Source organism: Tupaia chinensis, unplaced genomic scaffold, assembly GCF_000334495.1.
Source record: "Tupaia chinensis unplaced genomic scaffold, TupChi_1.0 Scaffold000394_1, whole genome shotgun sequence".
In the NCBI taxonomy this organism is placed as follows: Eukaryota; Metazoa; Chordata; class Mammalia; order Scandentia; family Tupaiidae; genus Tupaia; species Tupaia belangeri.
This window is the reverse complement of record NW_006159896.1, coordinates 677,623-702,415: the sequence shown is the minus strand read 5'-3', so window position 1 is coordinate 702,415 and position 24,793 is coordinate 677,623. Positions and strand designations below refer to the sequence as shown.

General features: G+C 53.1%; 1 protein-coding gene across 1 annotated transcript in view; it reads left to right on the top strand.

Annotated features, from left to right (window-relative positions):
- The first annotated feature begins 4,522 nt into the window (after positions 1-4,522).
- Positions 4,523-24,793, top strand: part of MIGA2 (mitoguardin 2) — a 30,685-nt gene continuing 10,414 nt past the window's right edge. The window contains exons 1-10 of the mRNA XM_006153962.2: positions 4,523-4,593; positions 7,178-7,416; positions 8,736-8,946; positions 13,669-13,781; positions 14,568-14,685; positions 15,042-15,178; positions 22,255-22,372; positions 23,226-23,326; positions 23,774-23,889; positions 24,635-24,707. Coding sequence (XP_006154024.1) covers positions 7,321-7,416; positions 8,736-8,946; positions 13,669-13,781; positions 14,568-14,685; positions 15,042-15,178; positions 22,255-22,372; positions 23,226-23,326; positions 23,774-23,889; positions 24,635-24,707 — 1,083 coding nt within the window. The 5' untranslated portion in view covers positions 4,523-4,593; positions 7,178-7,320. The remainder of the gene's footprint in view (positions 4,594-7,177; positions 7,417-8,735; positions 8,947-13,668; positions 13,782-14,567; positions 14,686-15,041; positions 15,179-22,254; positions 22,373-23,225; positions 23,327-23,773; positions 23,890-24,634; positions 24,708-24,793) is intronic.

Sequence of the window (24,793 nt, the reverse complement as noted above, 5' to 3'; positions counted from 1 at the left end):
TTTTTCCCTTCCTTCTACTGACTTTATTATTTTAAAAATAATTCTTTATTTAATTTTATGTATTTATTATTACTTGTTAATTTGCTAGAGAGAGAGACAGAAAGTGAGAAAACAATCTGCTAGGTCCAGGACTTGAACTGCATCCAGCCCTGTGGGAATCCAACACCTTAACCACTACACCACCTGCTGGTCCCTATTGAAATTATTATTAAAACTGAAAACACAAGTGCCCTTAGATTATTGCAGGTGCACGACATAATTATATGTTATTTGCCATATTGCTAACACTTAAATTACTATGCGTATATTTTAAAGTTTATTCATTCATTTCTTCTAAAAAGCAGAGACAGGCACAAGGTCCCCATGCCAAGACCCACACCCTACCCCCAGCACAAGGAGGCCTGGGGATATCATCCTTGACCCTCCCATGTGGGCCCAGCAGTGCAGAGCTCCAGGCCACTACCATGCCACAGGCCTGCCAGCTAGTAGTTTTTCAAATGTTTATTTACATATATATATATAATTTAATAGATTTTTGTACAGGATGCATGCACTCACCAGAGAAAAAGAAAGTGAGAAATCACCCCCTGGGGGGATGGCCACATCACAATCCTGTCTCCATTCTCCTCTCGACACGCACACACACACACACCCACCATGTGTGAGGTTCAAGCCTTCAGCTCTGGGCTCAAACCATGGTCAGCCATGTGGGAGTCCAGGGCCTTAACCATTATGCCACCTACTGGCCCCACCAAATTTTTTTTTTTTTGAGAGGTTTTCGCTATAGGGCGCATGTGCTCGCCAGATAGACAGAGAGAGACATAGAGACAGAAAGCAAGAAATCACCCCCCAGGGGGGATGGTCACGCCGCAATCCCTTCTCCTCCATTCTCCTCTCGGGATCTTGAGCACGCACGCACACGCGCCCGGCGTGAGTTTTAAGCCACCGGATCTGGGATGCGAACCGCGGTCGACTATGTGGGAGTCCAATGACATAGCCATTACACTAACTGCTGCTTCCCAAGACATATTTTATAGGGGCCAGCAGGTGGTGTGGTAGTTAGGGCACTAGACTCCCTCATGACTCACCATGGTTTGAGTCCCAGGCCTGGTGACTTGCTTTCTCACTTTCTCTCTGTCTCTCTCTGGTCAGTGCATATGCACTACAGCAAATTTAAAATAATAATTATTATTGGAATTAAATGGATAATTCTTTAAAAATATATAACTGGTTTCTTCCTTGCACCTCCATGTCTGTCTCCCTGCCTCTCCCCACTGTGCCTCTTCATCCCCCTCCTTTTATCTACTCAAACCTCCTTCTCTCCTCTGATAGGCCCTCTTTCTCCCTGTGTTTCTGCCTGCTTCTCCCTGGGACTCTCCCCCTCCTCTTTGTCTCTGACGTTGACAACACTATAGACAACTGAGCGAGGGATGGAGACTCATCCTTTACCTCTCAGATGCTGTCTGTCCCCTTAGGGAGATCTCTGGTTTCCCAAAGCTGGGAGAGGGTGTACAGAAGGGACCTGGGAAGGTATGGGGTCCTGGGTTGGGACCTGAGATGGCTTGTGTGAGGAAAGGAGGAGATGCTGTGGTTGGTGGGTCAAAGGTGAGATCTCTGCCAGGGTGGAGAGAATGGGCAGTCCTTGGGGCACAGACATGTGCTGACTTTGCACCCCATTCCTCGCAGCCCAGAAAGGTGTGGGGGTATGGGACAGGGGCCCTACAGGCACTTCCACCCTCCTACCAAGCCACTGGGTCTGGGACTCAAACCACAGTCAGCCGTGTGGAAAACCACCTGCTGGCCCCAGGGAGGGCGATTTTTAAAAATTATTTATTTATTTAATTCTATTTGTTATTACTTTTTTTTTTTTTTTTTAAGTTTGACCAGAGAGGGACAGAGAGGAAAAGAGAAAGTGAGAAAGCAAACCGCCAGGTCCAGGACTTGAACCACGGTCAGCCATGTGGGAATTCAGCGCCCTTAACCACCACGCCACCTGCTGGCGCCAAGAGGGTTTTTTTTAACTGGTCTCTCCACCTCTCCTTGCTCTCTATTTCAGCCTTTATCTTAACCCAGGGGAGAGCTCTGTTCTTGAACTCGTACCTTCTCTCTGGGCTTGTTCATGTTCCTATACTTATCCTAGGTCCCCATCACCAATAGCCACCTGAGGACTCGTCAAAATCCAGCCCCTTGCCCGGCTCCCACCCCTAGTCCTCTCAGTGCAGGTAAGGCCCGTGCAGGTGAAGTTTTGAAACATTTCCAGAACCACAGACAGTTCAGAATTGCTGGTGATGAGCCTTCGTTGCCTGTAGTGTTTCGCTCACCCAGCAGCTGTCCATCTGGGAAATGCAGCGAACCTCTGGGTTCTCTGCATTTCTATTCGCCTGTGCTGGTCCTTGATTCCCAGGACCTATAGCTGGCCATATCGTTCATTTAGTTAGCACCCAGCCATACCGTCTTTACGTGTTCATCTGTCTATCTGATAACTCACACTGAGCACGTCCTGCGTACAGTCACTATCCTGGGCAGCAGGGGTGCAGCAGTGAACAAGGAAGGGCTCCTCCACTTGTGGGCAAATGCATAACATGTCAGATGATGAGTCCCAGCAGGAAAGACAACAAGGTAAAAGGGAGCGCAAGCCCAACAGTAAATGCTCATTATATTTTTAAAGAATTATTTTATTGAGACCAGCAGTTGATGTAATGGCTATGTCGCTGGACTCCCATGTAGTTGACCGTGGTTCGAGTCCCGGACCCGGTGACTTAAACTCATGCCGGGCACGTGTACGTGCGTGCCCAAGATCCTGAGAGGAGAATGGAGGAGAAGGGATTGCGGTGTGGCCATCCTCCCTGTGGAGGGGGATTTCTCGTTTTCTGTCTCTCTCTGTGTTTCTGGGAGTGAACGTACCCTATAGCAAAAACCTCTCCAAAAAAAAAAAAGAATTATTTTATTGATATTATATTTATCAGCATTATTATTATTATTTAGTTTGACCAGAGAGGGAGAGTGGGAGAGAAAGCCGCCAGGTCTGGAACTTGAACCGTCATCGGCCATGTTGTAGTCTAGCACTTTAACCACCACGCCACCTGCTGGCCCCAGTGCTCATTATCAATGAGCTATGGCTGTGCCAGTCCACAATTCACCTATTTGTCTGCCTTTCCAGTTTTTTTAACAGAAGTGGCCAAAATGCCTTGAGCTCCCGCCAGGCCCAACTCTGAGCACTTCTAAGGGGACAGTAACTTGATATCCCCATAAGAACTTAAAAACATCTTCCTCCTCATCTAGTGGTGAGGAAGCTGAGGTTTAGAGAAGTTAAGCGACTTGCCCAAGGTCACAGGGGGAGATGCCAGATCTAGCCCAGGAAGTAGGCAGTTCGGCTGTAGGGACTGCTCTTCTCCACATCTGGCTCTCCTGTCTCCCCTTCCAGTTTCCTCCTCCTTGGCCTTCCAGGCCGCTGCCACCCTCTCCTCTCAGATCCCTGCCACCCTGAGCTAAAGGTGCAGATTCTCCCCACCCCATCACAGCCCATGCATTCCTGGAACACCCCTTCCTCTCTTCTCTGCCCAGAAAATTCCTGCTCATCCTTCAGATCTCTGTTTAGACATCCCTTTCTGGAGTTTCTCACCGCTCCAGAGAAGCCCAGGTGTCTCCTGGTATCCCGTTCCCGCGGTTTCTCCCATTAGAGTAACGGTCAAACTAGACTGTAATTATGTGCTCTGAGACTATGAGACTATCTCTGCCCACCGCTGTGGTCATGTCCAGCCAAAGGGTCTGTCACAGAAAACAGGAGCGGTTGGATGAATGAAGGGATGCGACTTCACAGATGGCTATCATCTGAAAGCTCAGTCGTGCCCAGCTCCTCGCTGTTCTCTCTGATGCCGTCAAAGCCCCGGGATTCAGGCAGGCCTAGAATCCCAAACCCGCTTCACAGCAGCAGGGTAAACTCCAGACAGCTGCGCTGGTAGAACCTGATTCCAACTCAGCTCCGCTGATCCCCAATCTAGAATTTAGTGCAAGGTACTGGTAAGTGGTCAGAACCGAATCCCCCAGGATCTCTCACGGAGACGGTGTCTGGCGGGGCAGACGTGGTGCTCGAACAGCTCTAGAACAAGGCGGAGTGGATCGCGGCTTGAAAAGGTGGAAGATCTGTCCATACGGAGACCAGCAGGTGTAGAGGAGCCGCATCTTCGTGCTCAGACGGTCAGGCTTCCTGGGAGACAACTATTTGGAGACTAGGTTTCTCCACACACACACAAACCCCGCCCCGCCCCGCCACCTGGGTTTAAGGGTGGCCCCGCCCCACTCAAGCTACTGTGTCAATCTAATCCAAATGGCCAATCGTAGGAGAAAAACGACCACTTCCGCGCTTCAACCGCACTTAGAGGGCGGGAAAGGCGCGGGGAGGGGAGGTGCGCTCGGCTCAGTCACGTGACTCGCCTCATTGGCGTGGGGCCGTGTCGGCGCGGAGCGGTTCGCTGACGTTCATTGGCCACAGAAAGATTGCTGGCGTAAGGCCACGCCTCCAGGCCGCCGCGCGTTTGGTTGCGCGGCTGCCGGGGAAGGAGACGCTGCCCTTCCGCAGCAATGGGACCTCGGGTGAGTGGCGGTCCCGGCCGAGCCCACCGGGTGGGCGGGCAGAGACGCAGGGTCCTGGAGAGAGGTTTCCAGCGGGCAGGGACCAGGCCTGCGCTTGGGATCCGGCGGACGCAAGTGTCCGGGCCCAGCCGGACCGTGAAGGTGGGATGAGCAGGTACCGGCGCCGAGGCGGCGCGAGAGGGTACCTTGTTTGCGGGTGGAACCTGGGACGCTGAGGAGATGCCCGGGTCTGGAACGTTGTGGGGATTGGAGCAGTGGTGGAGACACCCAAACCCGGGCTGGGAAAGTGTCCGGGATGGAAGAGCAGGTGCGCCGGCCGTGCGTGGCGTCAGAAGGTGCATGGATATTTGTCAAGGCTATTCCGGGGGTCGGGCAAGAGAGTTCGGGGCCTGACCCAAGTCTATGCAAGATCATCCTCCTATGGAATGAGCAGATTCTGAAGGCCAGGATGCGATCAGTGCAAGGGAGCCGGATGCTCAGTCTGTGGGAATGGTGAGGTGTCCAGGATGGGACGAGCAGGATACGGCAGAGGCTGCTCAGACCATTGCTGGAACCTGGGAGGGATGAGGGGGAGCTCAGACCAGAGCTGCTAGGGGGTTGTCGAGCAGGGGAGGAGTGCCCCTGTGGAAAGCGTGGACATCAGGCAGGGGGTGTTGTAACTGCAGTAGTGGGCTGGAATGAGGGGGTGTTGGGCCAGGGTGGTGGAGCAGAGGTGTCTCCAGGTGAGACCCGGCTCCACACAGCTAGGTGTCTGCATGGTGGGGGACGTGGTCGTGGGCTTGTCATTGTGGAGGAGTGGAGGCTTCTCTTAGGTCCTGGGTTGTACCGGGGGACCGGTGGGGGGGCCATGTTTCCTGCAGTGAAACAGGTTCAGAGGGCAGGTGTCGTCACCTCCCTCCTGCCCCTCTCCCTCTGGGTGGGAGCAGCAGAGCCTGCACTGGACTCTCCTGCAGGCAGACGTCAGGCCTCGGGCCCGTCATCCAGCCCGGTCTCAGGCTCGGAGCTTGGTTGGGCTCATCTTTGAAACTCCACGTGGGCTTCTCACTTGGCAGCCAGAAGTCCTCCAGGTGTAGCTTGGAGGGAGCAGTGGCCGTTGTAGCAGGCAGCTCCCCACTACGCCACCACTGCCTTGGGATCCTGCAGGGCAGGGGTCCCTTCCCAGCCTGGCCATTTTCTCAGTGACCTTGGTCGGGTTGCTCACCACCCGGAGCCTCAGTTTCCCCCATCCTTGAGATACACTGTTTCTGAGTATCTCAGAAGGGAAGGGAGCGGAAGATTCTGTGACTGGTTAGCCTTGGAGCCTTTAGTGAAAAGCCTATTGCAGCCCTGGCCTGGAGTCAGTGCTTGGGGAACCGACCGCCGCCGATCTCTGCTGTTCCTGGCTTCCCTCCTCCTGCAGCCTGAGCCCGTCTGTGGGTTGAAAGAACAGCCCCTAGTGTGAACTTGGGTCCTGACCACGGGAGGTCACATAACTCAGTGTGCAGCTCCCAGGCAGAATGTCCCCTGCCCTTGACAACACGGCAGTTTCCTGAGCCCTCACACATTCCTCAGCCCGTCCCCCACTCATACCCCGGCCCTAGAGCTAGACTGATAGGGCCCGTCCTTCCCACTCACAGGATAAGCTGTCTCTCGTGCTGGCCCAGCGACTTTGGCCTCCATCCCAGGGAGACTGGGTCTGTCCTGGCCTATGTGTTCCTTCCGCTTGAAGTCCCAGGAGACCTTGAAGAATACTGTGCTTGGTGGAGGGTGTTGGGGAGCACCCTGCTTGGGGCCTTGGGGCTTGGGGCCTAGGCTGTGTGATTATGTCACTCATTCCCTGGCCTTGGGGTGGAGCAGTGGAGGGGTGCCCTGCAGCACTTCAGGAGGAAAACTGTCCCCATAGTCTGGATCCAGCTGGCCTCTGCCACTTCCTGCTCCATGTCACGTTTAGCATGGGAGTTGCTTCAAACACAGAGGCTAGCGTCAGAGAGACCTTGGTCCACGTCCTGATCCCATTCACATGCCAGCTGTGTGACTTTGGACTCCTGACCTACCCTCTCTGCGACTCGTTTTCCTCACTGGACATTGCGGCCAGGGAGGAAGGTAAAGAGCACCCCCTTCACAGTTGCAGTGAGTCAGTGCCACAGCATGTGTCAAGAACTCAGCACAAAATCCACGTGTGACGCAGAGTCCCTGCTATTTGGGGAATACCTTGCCGCTTTCATAATGCAGTCCACAGGAAGTGAGATGTCCTTGGTTTTATGGGAGAAGAAAAGATGCCACAACTCTCAGTCCAGGGGCTGAGGTTTTGTTGAGCGAAGGCCGCAGGTTTGGAGAGGTTGGAGTATGGCCAGCCTCAGGTGTGAGCGCTACTGTCCATCTCCCATCTCCCAGGTCTGGGGCTTGTCGGGCCAGCTCACCGGAGCTGCTGCCTTCCCTGCTAGGGCTCACGGTGGGCAGAGGGGCTGTGGGCACTTGGTGCCCTGCTAGGGCTCTGTGGGAGCAGAGGGCTGGGCCTGACCTCAGCTTGCTCCTGCCTCGCCCCCAAGGGCACTCTTGTTTGCCTTTCTGTGTGCTCACGCGCGGTCATGGTCTTCTGTCTCAGCTCTGCGGAGGGACCGTCTGGCATGCACATCCCTGTCCTTTGTGGGTGTGGACAGTGGCGAGGCCCCAGCCGGAAGCCAGTTGAAGCCATCCTCCTTCGAAGCTCTCGGCCCTGAGGGCTCTTGCCTGGGTGTTGGTTGTGCCATGGCGTTCCGGAGGAGCGAGGGCATGTCCATGATCCAGGCCCTGGCGATGACGGTGGCCGAGATCCCTGTGTTCCTGTACACGACGTTCGGGCAGGTAAGGAGTGGGCTGGGCTGTAGCCCCGTCCGCCCCGCTGGTGCCTGGAGCGCTAAGCTGCCCAGCTGAGGGGCTCTTGGCCCCCAGGAAAGCGGGACCTTGCTGCAGCTCCAACCATTTGGCATCCCCTCTTTGAGCAGAGAAGACTGCGTGGGAATGAGGGACCCGAGCCCAGTCTTCGCCTCGGGGCCGTGTGAACCCTCGGTCTCAGTTTCTCAGTCTATGAAAAGGGTCAATAGTGGCTTCTCTGACAGTCTCAAATGTTCATGGCTGACCGCTTCTTGACCCTCCCTGAAGCTCTGCTCTGTGGAATGCAGGCCCTCGAGGGGCACCTGGGCAGAGGGCGAGGGGGAACACCGGGAAGTGCTCGGACTGGGCAGTCAGGTGGAGTGAGTGTCGGCATCTTTCACATGTCGTTAAGAAGTGAGCATGGGGGGGTGCCTGGAGGTGGCGTGGAGGTTAAGGGCACTGGACTCCCACAGGGCCAACCGTAGTTCAAGTCCTAGACCTGGTGGCTTTGCTTTCTTTCTCGCTCTCTCTTTCTCACTCTGTTCCTCTCTGGTCAAATTAGAATAAATAAATAAATAAAGTTAAACTAATTCTTTAAAAAAAAAAAAAAAGAAGTGAACATAAGGGGACCAGCAGATGGCGTAATGGTTACATCATTGGCCTCCCACATAGTCAACCACAGTTCAAGTCCCGGACCCAGTGGCTTAAAACTCACACTGGGCGTGTGTGCATATGTGCCCAAAATCCCAAGAGGAGAATGGATCGGTGTGGCCGTCCCCTCTGGGGACTGATTTCGCTTTCTGTCTCTCTGTCTCTCTGTCACTTTGTCTTTCCAGTGGGTGCACATGCCCTACAGTATAAACCTCTCTTTAAAAAGAAGAGAAAGACATGGCCATCAGCAGACCTGGGTTCAGTTTCCGGCTCTATGTGGTCGTGAGCATGTGTTTTCACTTGTGTGAGCCTCACATGCCTTCTCTGAACATTGCTGAGGTCAGACAGGTGACACGGGCCCTGCGGTCCTGGGGCAGGCCTGGCATAGCAGGGCCCAGCACTGCACAGTTCTCATCGTGACGAACAGTGACAGGGACACCTGCTCGCCCCAGACCTCATCTCCCGGGCGCCGGCATCTGGTCTGGTTCATATCTTTGTGGTCCACATTTCAGAGAGGCCGGTCTGGTCCCCTCTGCCTGCCTCCCAGTCACCCACCTGGTCAACAGATGCACACGGTGTCCCGGGGGCATGTCCTGCTCCCCAGGTGCCCTCAGGTCTTCCCAGGGAGATGTAACCTTGCTACCTGTTCTCTCCTGCAGTCTGCATTCTCGCAGCTGCGCTTAACGCCAGGCCTGCGCAAGGTCCTCTTTGCCACGGCCCTGGGGACTGTGGCCTTAGCCCTGGCCGCCCACCAGCTGAAGAGACGACGACGGAGGAAGAAGCAGGTCGGCCCCGAGCTGGGAGGTGAACAGCCAGCCACGGTGCCCCTCCCCATCCTCATGGCCAGGAAGGTCCCATCAGTGAAGAAAGGTAGGTGTAAGTGGTGGGCACGGGCCTGGCTGAGGTCACGCCCCGGTCTCTGTAACTGATCTTGGGCTAGCGACTCCATGTCTCAGAGCCACAGTCCCCTCATCCGTGAGTCGAGACGACAGCAGAGCCTCCTTCCCTATGTCCCTGTGAGAGCTGGCGGGTGGTGCAGCTGGATGCACGTGTCCCACTGGTGGTGGTGGCTCTGGCTGCTCTCACTGAGCTGTTCGGGAGCTCCTGGGGCCAGAGCAGACTATTGGGCAAGGCTCCTCGTTCAGGGAGGGAAGTTCCCCAGGCTCAGGACTTGGAAGGGTCACATGTCTCTTAAACCATATTATCTTCCTTCTACCCCGTTTTTGAAAAATGAAGGTGCGACTTGCACGCGGTCCAAGTTGCCCTCTTTAGTACATAATTCTATGAGCTTTGACACACGTGCGGTCGTATAATCCAACTGGGCAGTTGCCCTCTCAGTCCCCCCATGTCCCTCAGTGGTCAGCCCTCAATCCCTCCCCTCACCCTGCAGGCACGGATCTGCCTGTGGGTACCGGTGTGTGTAGGCACCCATCGGACCCCTGTAAGTCTGATCTGCCTGTGGGTACTGGTGTGGTGTGTAGGCACCCATCGGGCCCCTGTAACCCTGGAGCCCAGTGTCTGCCACTCCCAGATGTTAGATCTCCCTCTTTCCAAGCAGGAAGTGCTGGGCTCTCATCTGGGGAGAAACCTGTTTTAAGAAATGAAAGTCTCTTATAAAAATGAACTTTAATTGTGAATGGTTGTTGCAAAGGGGAGTTTTATATTCATACATATATATAAAAAAATTTTTTAGAGGTCTTTGCTATAGGGCACATGCATTTGCCAGAAAGACAGAGAGAGACAGAGAGACAGAAAGCGAGAAATCCCCCCCCAGGGAGGATGGCCATGCCACAATCCCTCCTCCTCCATTCTCCTCTCAGGATCTTGGGCATGCATGCACACATGCCCGGCATGAGTTTAAGCCACTGGGTCCAGGACCCGAACCATGGCCCACTACAGGGGAGTCCAGTGACATAGCCATTACGCTAACTGCTGGTCCCAGTATTCATGTTTTTAAAATTACTTTATTTAACTTTTTTTTGGAGAGTTTATTTATTTATTTTTTTTGCAAAAGGGCGTGTGCCCTCGCCAGAATGACAGAGAGAGAGACAGAAAGCGAGAAATCCCCCCCCAGGGAGGATGGCCATGCCACAATCCCTCCTCCTCCATTCTCCTCTCAGGATCTTGGGCATGCATGCACACATGCCCGGCATGAGTTTAAGCCACTGGGTCCAGGACCCGAACCATGGCCCACTACAGGGGAGTCCAGTGACATAGCCATTACGCTAACTGCTGGTCCCAGTATTCATGTTTTTAAAATTACTTTATTTAACTTTTTTTTGGAGAGTTTATTTATTTATTTTTTTTGCAAAAGGGCCAGGATCTTGGGCATGCATGCACACATGCCCGGCATGAGTTTAAGCCACTGGGTCCAGGACCCGAACCATGGCCCACTACAGGGGAGTCCAGTGACATAGCCATTACGCTAACTGCTGGTCCCAGTATTCATGTTTTTAAAATTACTTTATTTAACTTTTTTTTGGAGAGTTTATTTATTTATTTTTTTTGCAAAAGGGCGTGTGCACTCGCCAGAATGACAGAGAGAGAGACAGAAAGCGAGAAATCACCCCCCGGGTGGGTGGCCACACCGTAATCCCTTCTCCCCCATTCCCCTCTCGTGATCTTGGGCACACACGCACACGTGCCCGGCATGAGTTTAAGGCTCTGGGTCTGGGATTCAAACTGCAGTCGACTACGTGGGAGTCCAGCAACATAGCCATTACGCTAACTGCTGATCCCATTTTATTTAACTTTATTTATTATGATTATTATTATTTTTCAGTTTGATCAGATTGTGGGGGGAGTGAGAGAGCAAGCCGCCAGCTCCAGGACTTGAACCACAGTTGGCCATGTGGGAATCTAGTGCCTTTAACCACCACGCCACCTGCTGGTCCCAGTTTTATATTCCTGTTACTAACTGGAGAAAGAAGTCCCTGGGCTGAGATGAAGTAAGACCTGGGAAGTGCTGCAAAGCTGGGTCTGCTTTGTGTGGGCTCCTGGGAAGCCTGGAACCCCTCTGACTGGCCTCTAGCTTGCCTGCTGTCTCAGCACCATCTCTGTCACACTGTATTTTCCCTTCTCTACCCTGTCACTTTTTTAAAAAAAAAATTCTTCTGGGGGGCCAGTAGGTGGCGTAGTGGTTAAGGTGCTAGACTCCCAGGTGGCCGAGCACGGTTCGATTCCTGAACCTGGCGACTTGAAACTCATGCTGGGTGTGTGTGCATCCATGCCCAAAATCCGAAGAGGAGAATGAAGGAGAGGGATTGCAGCATGGCCATCTCCCCTGGGGGTTGATTTCTCACTTTATCTCTCTCTGTCAATAGCAAAAAAACAAAGAACAACAAAAAATCCCTTTGTATATTTAAAAGAGTTGTTGCCCCAAATCCCTTTGGAAGGAGGAGTGTTCTGAATCAGCAACATGGGGAAGCTGAATGAGGCAACTAGGTATTATGAAAAAAAGGCATGGATTTCAAGTACTCTAAGGTATGACACTTTGTGACTTCTGAGGTCAGGTCATTAAAGGCAATACAGTTATTTTTATGCTTGGGACCCACCACAGAGCAGTGAGGAAGCCCAAGCCACTCATTTAGGTAGACCTAAAAGGAGAGGAACCAGGACCCAGCCCTTTGCCCTCTTGAATTTATAGCCAGCAACCAGGCCTCTGTTCCAGACACACGAGTGAGATTTCTTAGATTGATCTTCCACCTCCCAGTTAAGTCACTTCAGCTTCCCTGAATGGAACCTTCCCTGTCAAATTCTGCCCAGATCATAAATTTATAATCAAAACGAATAGTAGTTATTCTCTAGTTACTAAGTTTTGGAGTGTGTTGTTAAGTAGTAGAGGATAACTAGAATATCTATCACTGTGTGAATATTGAAATATTTTCTTATTACTAGGGGATAGTATTTTATTGAATTATAAAATCTATCACTATAAAAGTTCTGTTCTGATTAGTGAAAGAGATTCAAGTTGTCATGTTTTATATTCTCATATTTTACATTTTATTTTATGTAATCTGAATTTACATAAGGTGAATGAATGTATTTGGGTCAAATAAATTGACTTAAATATTTTCTTTAAATAGCTATGTAGGCCCTGACACTGATAATGCTAGTGTTCTGAGGTGCTGGAAACTATATGTTAACTATGGTTCGTATCCTGGGTCAATCTGAAAAACATACCTGGTGTATGTGGGTGCTCAGAATAATGAGGAGCTAAGAGTTAAGGAAAAGGGATTGTGACATTGAGAGTGCTCCCCCAACTCTCTCTCTTTCACTCTCACGCATGCACATGCATGTGCTTTCTATCATAAAAATAGTATAGCTATGTGTCTTTTTCCTGACTTTATCTTTTTTTTGGAGAGTTTATTTATTTATTTTTTTTGCAAAAGGGCGTGTGCACTCGCCAGAATGACAGAGAGAGAGACAGAAAGCGAGAAATCACCCCCCGGGTGGGTGGCCACACCGTAATCCCTTCTCCCCCATTCCCCTCTCGTGATCTTGGGCACACACGCACACGTGCCCGGCATGAGTTTAAGGCTCTGGGTCTGGGATTCAAACTGCAGTCGACTACGTGGGAGTCCAGCAACATAGCCATTACGCTAACTGCTGATCCCATTTTATTTAACTTTATTTATTATGATTATTATTATTTTTCAGTTTGATCAGATTGTGGGGGGAGTGAGAGAGCAAGCCGCCAGCTCCAGGACTTGAACCACAGTTGGCCATGTGGGAATCTAGTGCCTTTAACCACCACGCCACCTGCTGGTCCCAGTTTTATATTCCTGTTACTAACTGGAGAAAGAAGTCCCTGGGCTGAGATGAAGTAAGACCTGGGAAGTGCTGCAAAGCTGGGTCTGCTTTGTGTGGGCTCCTGGGAAGCCTGGAACCCCTCTGACTGGCCTCTAGCTTGCCTGCTGTCTCAGCACCATCTCTGTCACACTGTATTTTCCCTTCTCTACCCTGTCACTTTTTTAAAAAAAAAATTCTTCTGGGGGGCCAGTAGGTGGCGTAGTGGTTAAGGTGCTAGACTCCCAGGTGGCCGAGCACGGTTCGATTCCTGAACCTGGCGACTTGAAACTCATGCTGGGTGTGTGTGCATCCATGCCCAAAATCCGAAGAGGAGAATGAAGGAGAGGGATTGCAGCATGGCCATCTCCCCTGGGGGTTGATTTCTCACTTTATCTCTCTCTGTCAATAGCAAAAAAACAAAGAACAACAAAAAATCCCTTTGTATATTTAAAAGAGTTGTTGCCCCAAATCCCTTTGGAAGGAGGAGTGTTCTGAATCAGCAACATGGGGAAGCTGAATGAGGCAGGCAGGGAAGTGGCCAGACCTCATTCTTGGCTTATCCTGGTAGATCTGGGGCCCTCCTCTAAGCCCAGCCCTGTACTAGGTTACAGTGATTGGGACAGTGGGAGGTCCACTGCTCTTGTGCTAAGTACATGCACACCCTTGTGGGGCTGAGCTGTTACCTTGACTTGGAAGGTCAGGACAAGCTCCCAGATGAGGCAGGGGAGGGTGGCCTGGGGTGATCAGCCTACCCAGGTACTCAAAGGGACACCTAGTGACCTACCCTCCCATTCCCCACAGGCTACTCTAGTCGGAGGGTTCAGAGCCCCAGCAGCAAGAGCAACGACACGCTGAGTGGCATCTCGTCCATCGAGCCCAGCAAGCACTCGGGCTCCTCCCACAGCCTGGCCTCGGTGAGGAGCTGGGAGGGCTGCTGGGTGTCCGGGGCGGCCAGGGCACCATATGGCTCAGGGTCAGTCCCTCCTGAGGTCCTGGCCCTCAGAAAGCTCTTGGACTGGCAGGGGGATGGGAAAGGAGATGCCATTCCTTCCTTCCTTCCCTCATCTGTCCGCTCGGGCTCAGAGGTCGGTACTGACCCTACTGTGCTGGGCATCAGTGGGAGAAAAGTAGGTGGGCGCAGAGGAGAGAAGATGGTCTCGGGAGATCCTTATTTCTGAAACCCATTTATTCATTCACTTATGGGATGTTGAGTAAGCACCTGTGCTGTACCAGGGTTTCTGCGAGGCTCTGGGAATATAGCGATGGACAAGACGGAGAGAAAGTTATTTTCTCCTGGGAAATGGCTTTAGTTCATCCACTCTTCTGATTATTGATGAATTCAGCGAGCACAGTGCAGGAGCTGGCTCTTATCCTGGAGGAGCCCACAGCCCGCAAGGGTGCTGGCTGGGCCCTGCCCAGTGGTGCGTTCTGCCTCTTTTATCCAAGTAGTAGAGGAGCCCCAGAGTAGAGAGCGGGTAATGCCAACCAGGAGTAGGGTTCAGAGGGGGTTCCAGAGTATGCGTTGACCTTGGCAGTTTCTGTGAGGCATCGTCGGGCACTCGAGTTTGTGGATAGGCCATTCTGAGGTCTGCCATGACCAGAGCTAGCTCAAGTGTGGTCAGGCAGTAAGGGAGGCCCCCAAGCAGTCCTGAAAGGATGTAGCAAGGCTTCACTCCTTGTCCTTCACTCTTGGCTCCCAGATGGTGGCAGTAAACTCCTCAAGCCCCATAGCTGCCTGCTCGGGACCATGGGATGCCAGAGGGGTGGAGGAGTCTGTGACCACCAGTGACGGCAATGCTGAGAGCCTCTACATGCAAGGTGTGACAGGAGGCTGGCCTCTGGGCCTGGGCTGGGGGCGGGGGTGGCAGGACGGTCTCCTCCCCTGGAGCCCTGGTAGGGCTCAAGTCACTTCTGGGTACTACTTTGCCGCCTTCCCTTCCCCTAAATCCTCCCTTTCAATGGTTTCCAGCCATTTCTGGGCAGGAGACAGGGTCCAAGGACAAACCTAGTCTGAACAAAGGCCTGAAAACTGACCAGCCCTGAAAAGTGAGCGGGACTCGGCCACACAGTCCTGCCCAGTTTTTGTCTTGGGGCCTTTCGCCTCCTCACTGTTCTGAACCCCCCTTGAGTGAGGTTGTGGGGGCCCCTCTCAATTCTCTTCCACTCATGTTTAGGCATGGAGCTTTTTGAGGAGGCTCTGCAGAAGTGGGAGCAGGCACTGAGTGTGGGCCAGAGGGGAGACAGTGGCAGCACCCCCACACCAGGGGACAACCTGCGGAACCCAGAAACTGCTTCCGAGGCCCTGTCTGAGGTAGGTGGTCTTCCCAGTGTGTGCCTTGGACAAGGTTGGCGGCTTAGCAGGGGGCAGCCCCACCTTCGCCCAGTGGTCCCTCCCCTCCTGCACTGTTGTTTCCCGGCGATGAGGGTACTATTCACGTTAAATAAAACAGTTCGTGTAACGCGCTCAGCTCAACGCACTTGATAGTGACTTGGTAAATTGAGCCATGGTGGTAACTGTACCCTGATCTCAGCTCTGTAGGGGGAGATGTGCATCCCTGTAAGACTGGAAGGAAACCGGTCCCTGTTCACAGATGATCGGATTACAGGGCCTTTGTTTTTATTTTCTATTTATATATTCTCTTTGGTTATCATCCAAGTTTCTATAGTAAGTAGTATTTAGGTATCAGCAACAAAAAGTTAAAAGGCTAAAATTAAAAATTCGGGAGGCTGGCCCTATGGCCTGTTAAGGGATTCAGATCCCACATGGCTGACTCTGCAGTTTGGATCATGCCCAGGTGGCATAGAAAAAATAATACACTGGAAACTGTGTATATGTGTATCCTAAATCCTGAAAGAATGGAGAAATGGAGAAGAGATTACGATGTGATCATGCCCCCTTAGGGGCTGCTTTTTCCCTCGCCTCTGTGTTTCTGATGAGCATATGTACCCTTTGGGGAATTTAAAAAATTAATTTTTTTTTTGGTTCTAGGGTGCATATACTTCACCAGAGAGACAAAGAAAAATAAAAAAAAGGAAATCAAAAGAAATCACTCCCCAGGAGAGATAGCTATGCCACAGTCCCTTCCCTTTTCCTCCATTCTCCTCTTGGGATTTTGATACCACACACACACTCACACACCACACTCACACACTCTCTCTCATACACTCTCATACACACACACTCTCTCATACACTCTCATACACACACACGCATACAGGCATGTTTTTCAGGCTGCCAGGTTTGAGACTCAAACCATGCAGTTGAGCATGTGGAATCCAGCCACTTTAACCTCCATGTGAATTGCTGGTCCTGTTTTATTCTTTATTCATTTCTGTTTTGGGGGGAGGAAGCCCTGATCCCCTTGAACTCTTGGCCTCTGCTGGAGTCAGGTTAAGTGGCCACTTCCTTTTTGGGGAGTAGAGTAGCAATATCTGGGATTTTGCTGGGGCATAGTTGAGGAATGGGGAAAACTTTAGGTATTAAAAATAGAGGCCCAGGGGACAGCAGGTGGTGTGATAGTTAAGGTGCTAGACTCTCACATAGCCAACTGGGATTCAAGTCCTGGACCGGACACCTTGCTTCTCTCTCTCTCTCTGGTGAGTGTATGTGCCCTGTAGCAAATTATTGGGTTGTCGGGGAAAGTCATGACACATTTTTGTATATAAAAACATAGACAAGGAACCAGCAGTTAGCATAATGGCTATGTCACTGGACTCCCATGTAGTCAGCCGTGGTTTGCGTCCCGGTGGCTTAAAACTCACGCCAAGCGCCTGTGCATGCGTGCCCAAGATCCTGAGAGGAGAATGGAGGAGAAGGGATTGCGGCGTGGCCATCCCCTCTGGGGAGTGAGTGATTTCTCGCTTTCTGTCTCTCTGTCTCTCTCTGTCTGGCGAGCACATGTGCCCTATAGCAAAAACCTCTCAAAAAAAAAAAAAATAGACAAATACATCATGATTTTCCCAACAATCTAATAAGAAAAATGATAAATTAAGTAATCCTTAAAAAATAAAATAAAATAAATGTAGGGGCTAGCAGATGACATAGTGGTTACATAACTGGACTCTCACATGTCCGACCGTGGTTTGTATCCCGGACCTGGTGAACTCATGCTGGGCACATGTGCATGCGTATCCAAGATCCCAAGAGGAGAGTGGGAGAGAAGGGATTGTGGCATGGCTATCCTCCCTGGGGGGTGATTTCTCGCTTTTCCCCTTATGGTCTGTCTTGCTCCTCCATCCACTGCTGTGTGAGCACATGTGCCCTAAGGCAAAAATCTCTTAAAAATAAAAAGTGTATGTTAAAAAATAAAATAGAGGTCCAGCCTGTGGTGGGGCAGTTAAGGCAGCTGGATCCCACATGGCTGATTGTGTTTCCTGGACCCAGGGGCCTGGGAAACACACTGGATGCATGTGCATGCTTGCCCAAACTCTCAAGGGGAGGGAGAAATGGAGAAGGGATTATGATGTGCCCATCCACCCATGGTGGGTATGGAGAGTGGCCAATCTGAGCAAACATGGTGATCTTTAGATAAGTGCAGAAACCTGCCTTGTGGTTCATGAGGTTCATTTGCATAATGATGAAAGCAATTTGCATGTGAATGTGGTAGCTGCCTGATGCTACAGAGCAGTATCTGCCTAAGGAAACCACATGTGTTTATCAGCTCTTGCCCCAAAAGATCAGAGAAACTACCTGGTGCCAGTCATTTTCAGATCTTTTACTTTCATGTTTGCTCAGATTGGCAGCTCTCCACAGGGGGATGTGTGCTTTCACACATTTCTGTCTTTCTGGTGAGCTTACAGGCCCTCTGTAAAAATGTAGCCAAACGAACAAAAATAGAGACTGTGGGGTGGGACAGTGGTAACACAGCTGGGTCCACACAGGCGAGTCATTGGTTTGTGTCCTGAGATTGCCTACATGTGTCAGGCACACACGGTGAGTCACAGTGGTCACACCATGTTGGGATGCCTGTCCTTCTGACTGTCTCTTCCTCTGTGTGTGTCTCTCTCATAGACAAAACAAACAAGCATGGGAAAACAAAGGAGTCAGCCAGAGGATTGGCTGCACGGGCGGGGAGTAAATGGGAGCATGGGGAGGAGCTATGAGTCTGGGGCATCTTGGGTAGCCAGAACCGTGGCGGGGTTGAACAGCAGGGATGTGCGCACTTTGTAGGGTGTGGGTGGGAATGCTGTCTGAGGCTGAGTGAGCAGGGAATTTCTCTGCCTACTGGCTCCACTGCCTGTGTCTCATTGACTGGGAGCCAGCTGGCAGGGGAGTCTGGGAAACGTTTTGCAGAATGAGGGTGGGGACATGCCTGGCATGACTGGTGACAAGATGAATGTGCACGTGTCCCCCGCCCCAGCTGGGGGTGTGCGTTCAGGCCTGTCACGTGGCCATGACCACTTAAGTGGTGGAGATGAAGTCAGGGACCTGCCTGAAGTGCTGCAAACCTACAGTTGTAGCTGCAGTGGGTCCTGTCTGTGAGGGTAGGTGATGGCGCCTGCCAGAGCGAGTCAAGGTGGGGATCAAGGAGGCAGCCTTGGCTCCCAATTATAGTTACTTTGAAAACGGTCCCTTAGGATTGTAAGACCGTCCTCGTTTTCCTCACTAGGGAAACAGCACGTTGTTCCTTATAGAAAGTGACAACTGCAGAACAAGGAAAGGGAGAGGCCCACCCTGTTGGGATTTTTGACACAATGGCATGTTTTCAAGTCGTTGGGGCCGGATTTGAACTGCATGTGGGACTGCATGTTGGCCATGTGGGGTTTAGCTCCCTTAACCACCAGGTCACAGGGCTAGCCTCCTACTTTCTTTCTTTCTTTTTATTTATTTATTTTAAAGAGAAATGTTTGCTATAGGGTGCGTGCACTCGCCAGAGAGACAGAGAAATAGAAAGTGAGAAATCACCCCCCAGAGAGGATGGCCGTGCCGCAATCGCTTCTCCTCTATTTTCCTCTCGGGATCTTGGGCACGCACGCACACACGTCCAGTGCGAGTTTTGAGCCAGTGGATCCAGGACTCAAACCACAGTTCGACTCCCACTGTGGGAGTCCAGTGACATAACCACTGCCGGTCCCCACTTTTTAACATTGTATTTATTCATTCATTCATTCAATTCCGTTTGTTATTATCTTTTAATTTGACCAGAGAGAGACAGAAAGAGAAAGGGAAGGTGAGAAAGCAAGCCTCCAGGTCCAGGACTTGAACCACAATTGGCCATTTGGGAATCCAGTGCCCTTAACCACCAGGCCACCTGCCAGCCCCTCCATTTTCTTTCTTTAAAAAAATTTTTTTGAGGACCAGCAGTTAGCGTAATGGCTATGTCACTGGACTCCCATGTAGTCAACTGCGGTTTGAGTCCCGGACCTGGTGGCTTAAACTCACACCGGGTATGTGTACCCGCGTGCCTAAGATCCCGAGAGGAGAATGGAGGAGAAGGGATTGTGGCATGGCCATCCCTCCTGGGGGGTGATTTCTCGCTTTCTGTCTCTCTGTCACTCTCTGTCTTTCTGGTGAGCGCACACGCCCTATAGCAAAAACCTCTCCAAAAAAAACCTTTTTTTAAATTAATTTATTTTTAATTTGCACTGGAGATACAGGGGTTAAGGAAAATGAGAAAACACCCGCCTCCCAGGAGGGATGGTATTCCGCACTCCTTTCTCTGTTCTCTGAGGGTTCTGGGCACATACATGCACTCAGTGTTTTTCAAGCCAGCAGGTCCAGGTCTTGACCCACACAGTTGGTCGTGTGAGATTCAGCACCTTAACCACTGTGCCACTGGCTAGCCCATCTTTTCACTTTCTGATGGTGTCCTTTGAAGCACAGAAGTTTTTCATTTTAGAGTCCGATATATATAGTCGTCTTTGTTGAGTATGCTTGCTTGCTTTTCTTTTTTTTTTAGAGACATTTTTGCTTTAGGGCAAATGCGTTCACTGGAAAGACAGAGAGAGACAAAGCAAGAAATCACCCCCCAGGGGGGTGGCCTTGCTGCAGTTGCTTCTCCACCATTCTCCTCCCGGGATCTTGGGCACATATGCACACGCACCTGGCATGAGTTTTAAGCAGCCGGGTCCGGAACTCAAACTGTTGTCGGCTACGTGGGAGTCCAGTTATGTAACCATTATGCTATCTGCTGGTCCCTATTTAGTGTGCTTTCTGCTTATGGAGAAGCACCTTCTGCCAGGGCTGCAGGACTCTGCGGGCCCCATGGAGCAGGCTGGGCCTGCCTGTGAACCGATCATAGTGGCCCATAGGCCTGAGGCCAGTCCCAGCCCTACCAGACGCTAGCTTGGTGATCTGGGCTACTTAACCTCCCTGGGCTTTCTCTGTGAAGTGGGATCATAGTAAGCCCTGACTCCGAGGGACACTGTGAGGTTCCCGTGGCCATCCCCCAGGGGATCCGTAAGCGCCCAGTGGGCCGCCCCCTACCAGCTCCACCAGCTCTTTCTCCCCAGTGCCCTCAGGCCTGAGTCAGCCCTTGTCTCCTCCCTGGGGCTCAGTTACATGCAAGCCACTTTGGCAGCCTCCGTGGAAAGCAGAGTCAGGCCAGTCTGGGTCTTACCCTTGGCCCAGGAGTGCCGGGAGTTCAGAGAGCAGCACCCCCTCTTCTCATTGTCCCTGCCTGGGGCCTGAAGGCAGCGACCAGGGTCTCAAGGCCCAAGGAACCTCTGCACTCCTTGGAGGGAGGTGCTGTGGCCCAGACGATGACCCACCGCTTGCCTCCGGGAAGGCCCTGTCTGGCCTCTTGCCACCTGCACCCTCCCCAGATGGCCATCGCTTCCCTGCCAGCCATGGTGACTCTTCTTGCTCCGGACCCCAAAACACAACCGGTACCATTCTCACTGCCCGCATGCAGCTAGCACTGCTCCCCGAGGCCGGTGCTGTGCTCGCTTTGCAGAACAGGCCCAGGGCTCCAGCGCTGTGCCCTCTCTCTCTCAGACACACACACACGCACGCGCCCCCCCCCCACACACACACAGAAGCACACGCAGCGGGTTCCAAGTTCGCACTTTCTGTCCTCAGCATAGCAGTAATAATCATGACGATAATTGTTATGGAGCTAACACTTACCAATTGGCACCCTGGCCAGTCTTGTAAGAAGTGCTTTGTATATCTTATCTGATTTTTTTTTTTAAAGTGTGTTTATTGGGACCAGCAGATGGCATAGTGTTTATGTCACTGGACTCCCATGCAGTGGACTGCGATTCGAGTCCTAGACCTGGCGGCCTAAACGTCATACTGGGCACACGTGCATGCATGCCTACGATCCTGAGAGGAGAGTGGAGGAGAAGGGATTATGGCATGGCCATCCTCCTGGGCAGTGATTTCTCACTTTCTGTCTCTCTGTCTCTCCAGCAACACGCACCCTATAGCAAAAACCTCTCTTGAAAAAAATTATTTATTTCAAGAGAGAGAAAGGCTCCCTTGACAAGGTCTCACACCTTCCCAGTCAGCCAGATCACAAGCATGCGTGCCCCTGGCGTGTACAGCTTGACCCAGGAACCGAACCCTGATCTTCCACATGGGCCGTACGTTGCGGAACTACCACTGCACCACACAGCTGACCCCTCATCTTGCTCAGGCTTCCTGTAAACCCCTAGAAAGCAGGCACTCTTCCCTTTGTTGTCAGATAAACTGGAGCTCCAAGTGGGGACATGGTTTCCCTGAGGGCAGTTTGAGACTGGTGGTGCCAGGATCTGAACCCAGCATGCCCTGCACCCCAGCAGTACCATCCAGTAAAACCACATGCCACAGTGGTGGTTTTCTAGTGATCAATTAAAGATCCAAAAGAACCAAGCAGAGTTCACTGTGATACACTTTAGGTAGGGGCCGGCAGGTGGAGTAGTGGTTAAGGCACTGACCTCCCACGTGGCTGACCGCGGTTTGCACGCTAGACCCAGTGGCTTGAAACTCATGCTGGGCACATGTATGTGCATGTCCAAAATCCCGAGAGGAGAATGGTAGAGAAAGATTGCGCGTGGCCATCCCCCTGGGGGATGATTTCTCGCTTTTCCTCCGTCTCTCTGGTGAGCACACACACCCTATAGGAAAAATATTTCCAAAAACAGCCAAAACACTTTAGGTAAACTGGTATATCCAAAACATGACCGTTCCAGCATGCAAACCACGTAGAGGATGACTGCGAGTTGGCGCTGCTGTGTGCCTCGTGGTCCGTGCGCTAATCTCGCGGCACTTCTCAGGTGGGATTGGCTGCCTTTCAAGTGCACCCGTAGTGGGCAGCACAGGTCCAGAGCACGTGGTCTTGGCTGCTGGGCCCCGGAGCTGGCTCCCTTGCCCCAAGGTCTGGGTGGGCCCTGGTGATGAGGGTTGGAGCTATTCATACAAGGAACTTGGAGGGGCTGGGTTGATTGATGTCATTTTTACGGCAGCCAGAGTCACAAAGAAGGGAGTTTGCAGAGAAGCTGGAGTCACTGCTGCACCGGGCTTACCACCTGCAGGAGGAGTTCGGCTCCACCTTCCCTGCGGACAGTATGCTGCTGGACCTCGGTGGGTGAGCTGGGCCTGGCAGGCAGGTGGGTAGGAACGGAGATGGGAGGAGGGGAGAGAACAGGTGTAGCTCCCTCAGCGTGTCAGACAAATGGGCCTCATCCGATCCAGTGGGGAAACCAAGGTATTCCTGTACACAGGGTAGGCAGGAGCAGAGCCAGGATAAGGCCGGGGTGCCCTGTCCCACCTGCCTGGGAGCTGGTCTCTGGGCTTGCCTCCCTGTGGTTCTTCCAGCCCTTGGTCCGAGCCCTCTGCAGAGGGCCCTGGTAGGAGGACAGCTGGCTTACATGGAGGTCAGCCAGAGCAGGCCAGACAGCCGAGGACACGGCCCTGCAGTGGCATCACCGAGAGGGATGGTCACAGCCAGAAGCCTCCTCGCGCTGGACCCTTGCTGCAGATGCCACATGCCACCCTGGGCCCTTCCGTGGGTGCTTGCAGCCCCATGGGGACATTAGACTTCCGAGAGGCCCCCTGATTCTGCAGTGGGACACTACAGCCATGTCCAACGCCCTCCCCACCTTCTCCCAACATGGCCTCTCTGTGGCTTTGCCTGTTGGAAGAATCCTGCTTCCTGTGGCAAGAAGGCTGCTGGGACCTTCAGGGCAGCCCAGCAGGGGTCTGAAGCCTTTGCTCGTTTGTTCGACAAGTCTTTCCGAAGCGCCCTTGGAGGTCCAGCCCCCGCAGCCCCTGAGCCAGCAGGAGGAGAACACCCAGCGAGTGGCCTGTGTTGGACTCCCTCAAGGGAAGCGACTTGCCCAGGCTACACAGCATAGTGCCCCCCTGGCAAAGGGCCTGGAGAGTCCCTCGCCATCCTGCTGTCCGGATCTTAGTCTGATTATCCTGTTCTCCCCAGAGAGGACCCTCATGCTGCCCCTGACTGAGGGCTCACTGCGCCTACGGGCGGACGATGAGGACAGCCTGACCTCTGAGGATTCCTTCTTCTCTGCCACCGAGGTGACACTGGGGGGATGGCCAGGCCACGGGTGAGCACTGGGCCATGGGAAGAGGGATGACATTTTCTCCAAGGAGGGCAGCATTGGTGGGGACTCTGCCAGGGTTGTGGGTCCCATGGGAGAGCAGAGGACCCACCCCCAGAGGCTGCAGTGGGCACCGACCTCTCCCTCCTCCAGGCTGCCGGCCGGTTGCCTGGCATTAGGCTCTTGCCATGGGCACGCGTCAGGCTCGGTGACCTTGTCTGGGTCGGGGCACGTGGATGTGTCCAGTAGATGGCCCTTTAGGAAGAGCCCTGGGAAGGACGGGTGCCTGTGTCTGGGGCCAGGGTTCCCTCTGATGTCCTGTCCTGGGGTCGGAGTGGCAGCCCCAAGGTGGCCCCTCCAGCGGACCCCCTCTCTGGGGATGGTACTCACACGAGCTCCACGGCTCCTCCCTCTGCACCCCCAGCTCTTTGAGTCCCTGCAGATCGGAGATTTCCCAGTGCCACTCTCCAGGCCGGCCGCCGCCTATGAGGAGGCCTTGCACCTGGTGAAGGAGGGCAGAGTGCTCTGCCGGACCCTCAGGTGAGCGGGCAGGGAGCAGGTGGTGGGCCAGCCCCTCGAGGAGGCCGAGTGCCACGGGGCCCATGCTGGCCTGTCTGGTGTACTGACAGTAACAGGACTCGGATCAGTTTGGGCTCGCTCAGTTCTCGGAGGCGTCTGGCCACAGCAGCACAGCAGGCCTTTCCTGAAGCCCAGGTCCCCACACACCTTGTAGCAGGTGTCAAGAACCCAGCTTTGGGGACTGGCAGGCCCAGCTCTTCCCCACGTTCTGCCCCTGGTAGCAGGTGGCCCTGGGAAGTGACCTAAATCTTAGCCGTTTCCTCGTCCGTGGTCATCGTCGGGTCTCGTCCTTCAGTCAGCTTTTCCAGGTGGCTTTCTGACCCTAGCTCACAGGTGGAAGGGTGTGTGTTCGCAGCTTCACCGGCCGGAAGTGGCGGAAAGTGCCGGTTGGAGCCGGGTCACTGTGATAGAGGGTGGCCAGGGTCCCTCTGCCATCCCAAGTGTTCTGCTGTCAGGGAACAGTTTGGCCATTTTGGTCCCTTGCCAGTGAGGGTTTGGGGCTGGGTGTGGCCTCAAGGCCACGGTCATTCCAGCCCCCTGACTAGATGTGCCCCAGTGCCTGGTGCCAGGGAAGTCGGCCTGTCCTCGGAGCATCTAGTCAGCCGCCGACAGTGTGTGGGAAGCCGAGGGAACCCCACCCACCCCCATGGAACACTGCCGGGCCGCAGAGGCCAGCCGGGATGGCACTGTCTGTCCTTTCCCTCAGGACGGAGCTGCTGGGCTGCTACAGTGACCAGGACTTCCTGGCCAAGCTGCATTGCGTACGGCAGGCCTTCGAGGTGGGTGTAGTCCAGGCTCGCTTGGCGAGGGTGGGGCGGGCCCAGGGGCAATCAGGCTGGCGGGGGGCCCTCGGGGGCGACGGCGT